Raw genomic sequence first — 8,775 nt, forward strand, 5'->3', positions numbered from 1 at the left:
CAATTTGTCCTCGTAAGGAAGCAAGCACGTAGCTTTTAGGAGAAGCACCATGGCATGTGCCCTTGGTAAGCTGGTACGCCAACAACCACTCCGTGGGCAACATGGATGTGATCATGACAGCCCTTGGGCACCTCCATGCTAGTAGTTTTCTCAAAACGGAGATGAAGGGAGAGTTACAAAGAGGCTGATGGGAGGACTGGGGAAGGAATTATGGCTGGCCCATCGCAATTAAAGACGGTGGCTGAACAGCTAGCTAGACATGGACACACCCTGGTCCACACACACACACACACACACACACACACACACACACACAGAGGCGTAGTACACAGACACGATAAGATCATCCCATGGAGGCCCAATATAAAACGGCGGGGCGAGAGGAGGGTTGCCGAGAGGCAAAGAAAGAGATCAGAGAATCAGGAACAAGAGTAATTAGGTATGGCTGGCAGGTACAGCTGCAGCAGACCGGCGCCGTGGCTAGGCATAGGCTTGCTGGCCCTCTTCATGATCCTCTGCTTGGTCGGGTCTGCAGCAGCGGCGCGCGAGTACAAGCAGCAGTTCTCTGAGGCCCTGCAACACAAAGGTAACTAACTATCACTCACTCGTACATCCTCTCAGCTCTGCTCTCCTGTTGGTCTCCATAGCTCTATATGCTTCATCAATGGCCTTCTCCATATTAATTGATAGTATCTTTGATTCTCGCTGGATTCTCGTAATGCACTTCGCTATCCCTTGTGCCACCATGCATGTTTCTATGCTACGTCGTACTTCACACGCAGCTTGCAATCGTCGTCTGCTTCCGACCGACGAATTCCGCACTCAAACGATGCGAATATGTGGCTCATATTCTATCTTCGACTAACAAGAACAAGTGCAATCTTGTTCATATCCTAGCTTTGACGGCAAAGAGCCTCCAACATCAACTGGCAATGACGTTAACGACAAATGTACCAACGAGCGGCATGCCCGTTGGCAGGATAACTGCTGCATGACGTATGCGAGGTCAAGTTTCACATCTTGTATGGCTTGCCCTTCGGAGCACAGAGATTCGGATGAAGCCTACACGGTCATTTAGATAATATAAAGCAAACCTAAGTCAGTTATGTGGTGGTGTTATTGGATCCCCCTTTTGATGATTTAAGCGAAGCATTAATTGGTATCGGGTAAATTAGTTATGGAATAGTTATCCGGTAGTGTTTGGGTGGTTCAAAGATGTGATTAAGAGTCGTTATTACAATGAGGTCCTCCTTTTGCTTGCTGATTTCAAACGAACATCACTTGGTATGGGGTAACATCACTTGGTATGGGGTAAATGTAGATGCTCAAGCCACTTACTTCTACAAACCACCTATGGAGAAACCGCCTATGAAGAAACCGCCTATGGAGAAACCGCCTATGGAGAAACCACCCATCTACGAACCACCTGTTTACAAACCCCCTAAATTCAAATTCCCCAAATTCCAATTCCCCAAATTCAAATTCCCTTTCCCCAAAGAGAAGTATCCATATCCTCCTAAGCCATGAGACTTGCCTTAATGCACTATTGTTGCACCATGATATCGTTGTCTATATATCTATCTTCTTTGCCTTGTTATTCTTACTATTTAAGCTTATGTAAATGAAGGCTCTTTAGCCATATGAACTTTCGCTTATGCTTGTTATGAGCATCATGAAAAATGTGTGAGCACCGAATTGACACAATGGCATCATGTCATAGTTGCTAATAATGTTAGAAGGCATATACTATATCAAGGTGAAGCATGAAGGGTAGCTCAATTAAGAAATCTTCAAATGGAGTGTTGTCTTTACAAGCCCTCTATTCCTAAGGTTTTCCATGAATCTAGTCCTCCCAACACACACACACACACACACACACCCCCCCCCCCCCCCCCCTATTAGTGCATATGTTCTCTAATAGCTGTAGGGTAGAAATTGCACTTAACATCCTAAACACTTTAATGCTTAATTAGCTCATATGCATCATGTGTTGATATGTTAGTTATTTGAATATGGAGCTCTACTAGGTCAGATTTGGGATGAAATTGGTTTTATTCATCTTCAATTTGATGCAAATACTAAACATCTTTTAAAAAATTTTGGAGAATGAATTATTACCACTACAAAATATGTGGTCAGAGTTTATTAAATGTAGAAGCTTATCCTTAAGGGTGGGCAGGTTGATGTAAGGAATGTGCCTCAAAACTTCCCCTGTATTTCCATCATTGTTAGCCGATGCTGGCTCCAAGCTTTTGGTGGCCTCCACCCCTTGCAATATTGACCCTTTGTTCGAGGTGTTCATGAGCATAAAAAAAGGCATCAGTTTTTCTTAAGGTGTTCAAGGGAGGTGAGCAACCTGATCACCAATCCCTAGTTTAAGGACCTCTGAAGCATACGAACTCAAATATACATAAGCATATGCCTTGTTTGATTTACATTCCCACCCTCCACGGCATGTGCTTAATATACACATGCACATCGATCTCACTCCCTCTACTAACCAAAGAATATAGAACTTTTCTTTAGATATCACTAATCTGTTTCACTACTAATATTAAGACATCCTTATTAAGACTAATAATCATTGATCATCCCTAGTTTGCAAAGTTCTTTTTTTCTAGTGACATATGTAGTGTGTCTTGTTTATAATAATTGGTGACCTAAGCGTGGGTGCTTGTGAGTCCAAAATAATGCATGAATTGTCTAAGAAATAAACCATATTTTCTCACAATAGTGGGACATTGAAGAAGTGCAAAAAAAGTCAACTACATACAATCAATCACAATAAAAAACAAAAGTGTATTGCATCTTATCACTACAATGTGAAAATAGGAGAGTAGAATTGGAAGTTCAAAAGGGGTTCCCCTGGAATGTAGATGAAAATGAAAAGCATTAACATAATCACATGCGCATGCATCCATGTAAACAAATAATTATTTTATGAAGTAAAATAAATTAGGAGAGAAGAGGTTTGGGTCATCCAACCATGTTACACTATATATACACAAAGATTTATTTGACTGTGTTGTTATGAGTAATGTGTCCCCATACTTAAGATGAGGACAATTTGAGAGAGCAAAAACCAATTGATGACATCATTTTTCCATAATTGGTTAATGCACCATGGAAAATAACAAAGAAAGGAATTTAAAAACATAGCCCATGAGTTCTTTAATAGTGAATGTGTGACTTGTCAGTCGTAGAAAATACCTCAAAGGGATCAAGAAGCTATAGAAGAATAAACCATGCGAAAATAGGCTACTAGTTGAATTCTATGCTACAATATGGGATCTTTGTTCATAGGACCTATGTGAACATCTCAATAAATTTTAAGAAATTGGTGCCTAGTCTCAAACTATGAGATAATAGACTATTGGTTGAATTCTATGCTACACTATGGGGTCTTTGTTCATAGGACCTATGCGGTCTTCTCAATAATTTTTAAGAAATTAGTGCCTAGTCTCAAAGTGTCAATCAAGGAGAAGGCTCCCGAATCATTAGACCCCATTAACTATGTTTAACATTCCTTACAAGGTAATGAGAAAAGCATTAATAGAGTAAAGGTCAAGTTTGTTTTATCTAGTTGATTCATAAAATGAACTATGTGTTTGTATATGGTTAAAGAACACATGAAGGTATATTGAATATAACCCCTAGTATACATAATGCATCTAATAATATATGTAATTTTCTATTGATCAATATTGAAGTGTTCACCTTTGGATAACATCGCCTTGAGAATTCCCACTCCTTTATAGAGACCTCTACCCCTTCAAATGAAGCTGTGATTAAAGCTTCATGCAACAACTACATAGACATAAATCGTGACATCTCCTCCATGCCTCAAGATATCAAACCAATCAATGGCATGTATTGTATCAAAATTCTAATCGCACTCCCTCCTTCTCTCTTCAAGCCTGCTCGTACCTAGCAAGTCACTTTCTCCATGGGGATGCATGATGCAACACACAAAAATGATTCACTTTCTCCTCCACCATGCCATCCATCCATTTTTCAATCCCATTTCTAAGCACCACATCTCTAATCATGGAATTTTAGCCCTAATAGTTGGTCATCTTTAGAAAAACTAGACCTCAAGGAATGCATCATACCCATTGAGGTATGGATAGATATGATAATTTACTTCACCATACACTCTTCCTTAGTGGGCAGGACCCAAGGAGCGCAAGGTAGTTGCAAGTGACTGTCAGAGCTCATCAAATGTGGCCAAAGCACCTCCATCTTGCCTACGTCCTTCAAATCCATTTGTGCCCCTACAATGTCTCTCTTTCATGTGATCATATGATTCCACTTGGATTGTACTTCAATGTGCCTCCTTGGGGACCACTTTCAACTTGTACCAGCTTTGGGCATTCATTTGTACTAGAGGTCCTCCAAGAAAGCCTTCTCTCAATTCATGACCCTTCGACAAGAAAGTTGTGTGTCCCTCATATACCATCTTCTTCATGGTTTGTGACCTTCGAGAGTCTAATTGTGGCCCACACAATGGACATGCATGGTAACCTGAGGTAACCAAACCTATCACAATACCCCTATCTAGTCAACACAAACTTGAACTAACCATATTAGATATCAACAATGAGAATGAAAGCCCACTTACTTGAGCACTCCCCGAATCTTGGAAAGTCATGCATGGTTATATTTTCTTCATTTATTTCTTCGTAAAAATGAGATATTTTAGAATTATGAGTTCTTATTGACCAAGGATACTCGGCATCACTTTCACATCCATTTTTATCCCATATGACCCCAAACACTCGACAAAAACCCCAAATTTTATTATTTTTTATAAAAACAGCAACTTGTGGGTTTTGCATTTTTACGAGAAATTATTACATTATTATATTTTTTGATTTTCCTTCATATTTCAAAGAGAATGCAACATGGAAAATCAAGAATAATCAAAATAAATAATTTTCGCTAATCATTTTCCATAAAACAAAAGAACTTCTCACTTACGCATAGAAACCACAAATTCCAAGGCTCGTATCTCATAGAAGTGAGGCCTCTGACACTTCTTCTTTGCAGTTAACGCACTCTCTCAGCCCGATCTACGATCCTACTACTCCAACATCATCATTTGAGCATCCTTCATCAAACCCCACCCCCTTCTCTTATGAGTTAATTTATACAAACGAATAACAAGGGGAGAGAGGAGAGACGAGAGAAAAAGACTAGATTTTTGAATTTGATTCCCTCCATCATATTTCATAAGATTATAGCCAAAATCTTGAACTTCTTCCATAGATCAAAGATCCATCATCATCTCTCTTTATTGTGGATGCATGAAAAGACAAAATCCCCCAAATTTTGGGACACAAATAAAAAAACACCCCTCCACCTTCTCAACATGAAACTTGCATGTTTTTTCAAAGTTTCATTTCATTTATAAATTATCTAGCTCAAAACCTCCATGTTCACACTATAAACCAAATGATTTCGGCCCGTTTGGAGGGCCAAACCAACTTGAAATTGCAATCCAATTGCACGGCTAGCTCCGTGACGTCGAAATCTATAAATTTGGGCCCTGTCACACACTTTCCAGCTCTCGAATCACATAGCTTCTTTACACCGCTAAACCTTACGGGGATTAAATGGGGGGTCAAACGACCTCCGATTGACAAACCAAGACTTGCGTTGGAATCTTGGCATCAAAATCCATTTACCAAAACTCTAGCTCATCGATCCACAGCTGTTTCAATTTTCATGAAAATTTGGTCTTTGACGCCTCTGGACCACTTTTGTGCTCCCAAAATGGGCTCAAATGTTTAAAAAATGGGTCCCAAAATTCAGCTCTCAAGTCCACTTCATTCTCAAAAAATTGATGGTCTCCTGTCTTTTCTTCTACATTACCCATGCATGCATCCTGTGCACGCTCCAAGCCCTCTTCATCTCTGTTGAACTCTATTGAACTCTGTTGAACTTTGTTGAAATGTAAAGCCCTCTTCGTCCTCTATTGAAATGTAGAGATGTGCTAGAGAGAGAAGAGACACACCATACACACTTCCAAAGACTATATCATATTGATCATAATCTACATTTATATAGGTGAGACCTATTCTAGATAGGGTGAGTTATATATAGCTCCAACACCACTACTTAAACAACGGTCTCTAGCTGCAAATAAAAAAACCCTTGGGGAGCACAAGGGAAAAACCCAAGCTCCTATATACAAATGTACAAACATGATCAAGAAGGATTATTGTGCACATATAAAGTGAATACGTACATATGAAGTGAAATTGAATACATATGTACAAAGGAGACCAAGAGGTTTGAGGTGTATGTGCATATATGAAGTGTGACATGCGTACAAGAAGTATGTACAATGGTACTACAATGTAATAGTAGATTAATTCCCAAAGATTGACGTTGAGACAACTCCAATTTCCAAGTGCAGCACAGTGAAGCATCCTTCATTGAGTTATTTAGTGAATATATATGCAATCATCTAATCACTTGGACAATGTTCAATCATAATCATGCCTTTCTTTTGAACATAATGATAATGCACTGTAATATGTTTAGATTTGTTATGTTGAACGTAGTCTTTAGCAAGACTGTGGTTATCACATCAAAATGTTGTGCTAGAGAGAGGAGGATGGCTAATATTTGATAGAAATTGTCGAAGCTATACTAACACTCGAGCCACTAAAGATGCAACTACATATTCAGCCTTTGTAGTGGAAACAACATCATAACGTTGTTTCTTGCTAGTCCAAGAAAAAAGACAACCATTGATAAAGAGAAACTTTCCACTTGTAGAACACATACATAAGTGAGAGCTTGCCCAATCTACATCTATATAACCCAAAAGTTAAAGTGAATGCCAATAAACTAACCCAAAATCTTTAGTGTCTTTCAAATACTTCAAAACTTGTTTAGCTACAATCCAATGTTTAAGGCATGGAAATGTAAGATGTTGTCCAAGAAAATTTGCAGCAAAAAGAATGTTAGGGTGAGAATTCAAGCCAACAAATTGAAGACATCCAACAAGATTAACATAAGGTTGATATAATGCTAATTGCCCATCATTTTGCAGAAAGTGAGATTTTTTAATAGAGCTCACAAGACAAGGAGTACTAGAAGGATGTGCAGAATCCAAACCAAACTTTTGAATAATATCTTGAATGAACTTTATTTGACGTAGTAATAAAACACCCTTTTTTGGATAGCGTTGAATCTCAATACCAAGACATAAGTGTATGTCTCTAAGATCGACCATGTCAAACACAAAAGATCCACTATAAGATATAGGCCTTATACCGACGTTAAAAACAATGAAAAAATGTAAATAAAAAATTTTGTCCCCGTTGTCGCAAAAAGCGTCATTATTGGCGACGCCATAGAACAATCGGTATCAGTGTTGGTATCAGTGTTGTTATTGGCATCGGTATTAGCCGCTGATACCGACTCCAATAACGATGCTGATACTGATGGTTTGCGATGCTAATAACAACACCAATAACGACACGAGTAGTAAATTTGCGACGCTAATAGCGACGGTAATAGGGAAAAAAAAAATTGTGGCAGGGCAACAGCACTGTATGCTTTATTTGGGCCATATAAAATAGTTTCTACACTATGTACAATGCTCGTGTAAACAAAAACAAAGTATACTAAAATCATAACACTGATACATGAAATAAATACATGATCCCATAATGAAAGCGACTGATACAATCATGACAAGATATCACTACTACATAGAAAATGTCTACACAGATCAGGCGACCAAAAAAGAAAGGTGTATGAGCTCCAGGGATCCAAGGGCGAGCTACATATCCTCACCATCCGAAAGCTCGTCCCATCGCAAAGGAGCATCGAATAGACTCTACAAAAAAAGAAACAACAACACATCAGTCCACTATACAATAATACATTCTATTTAAACATGGTAATTACAGACAAGAAAGATAAATGAATTATAGGGCCGCCGTGTCTATATAATCGGTTAATCAATGTAGTGAGACCGTGCCTCTCTGCATATCAAGTCTCAAGGCCGATTGGATCGCGATTTGTAATGGAGTGCTGCAAAGAAAAAAAAATACTAACTGCTAGAAACATGATTATCAGCACAAAGCATATTGCAAAAAAATAAACAAGCAAAACAAAAGAAAAACTTACAAAGTCCTCCAAATATGTCCTGTGGCCGCCACTCCCAAGATGATGGACCACTCCGGCCTCGAGTCGTGCCCTCGCTACCTCGTGCTATTGACTCCAACGTCTTGGAGAATCTGTAGCCTCCTCCCTCAGTTAGTGCCAGTCGTCCACGTCTAGCCACTCGGGCTTTGCAGTCCCACTCTTGAGTACCTTGCGTGCGTTCAATCGTCTGTGTGACATATATGCACGCATGTAATCCATCATCCAGCCCGTAGAAAATCTATCTGCTGAGGCTGGAACCGGAAACTTCTCATGCAAGGATGGTACTATGTAGTCCTTGCTCCCCTTCGGTATGTTCTTCCAATGATCTAAGAGGCTGTGCCGAAAAACTTGTTAGCACAACTCTCTCATGCGAGTCATCACCCTTCTCCCCTCATCATTCATGATGATGGCTCCTGACCTATCATCGACTAGATAGGTATATCCCCCTAGAGTATGACTAAGATGGGTCCTCTCCCACCTACGTCCACGCTCCTGGGCATATCGAGGAGACCCCTGTGCATTCGGTGTATCGACCAGCGTAATATCTGTCGGAGTGGCACCCATAGGGGTGCCACCTGCAGATGGCTGAGCAAAAGCTAGAGTAACTGG

The 8,775-nt window shown here is 39.7% G+C and overlaps 1 protein-coding gene across 1 annotated transcript; it reads left to right on the top strand.

Moving 5' to 3' along the window:
* Positions 1-375: 375 nt before the first annotated feature.
* On the top strand, positions 376-1,560 carry LOC148037980 (uncharacterized). The gene is made up of 2 exons (XM_087677380.1): positions 376-586; positions 1,322-1,560. The coding sequence occupies exons 1-2, from the start codon at positions 442-444 to the stop codon at positions 1,525-1,527; spliced, it is 351 nt and encodes a 116-aa protein (XP_087533506.1). The 5' UTR covers positions 376-441; the 3' UTR covers positions 1,528-1,560.
* The last annotated feature ends 7,215 nt before the right edge of the window (positions 1,561-8,775 follow it).

Source organism: Lygodium microphyllum, chromosome 4 (assembly GCF_053477565.2).
Source record: "Lygodium microphyllum isolate KBCC chromosome 4, Lygodium_microphyllum_v1.1.10, whole genome shotgun sequence".
NCBI lineage: Eukaryota > Viridiplantae > Streptophyta > Polypodiopsida > Schizaeales > Lygodiaceae > Lygodium > Lygodium microphyllum.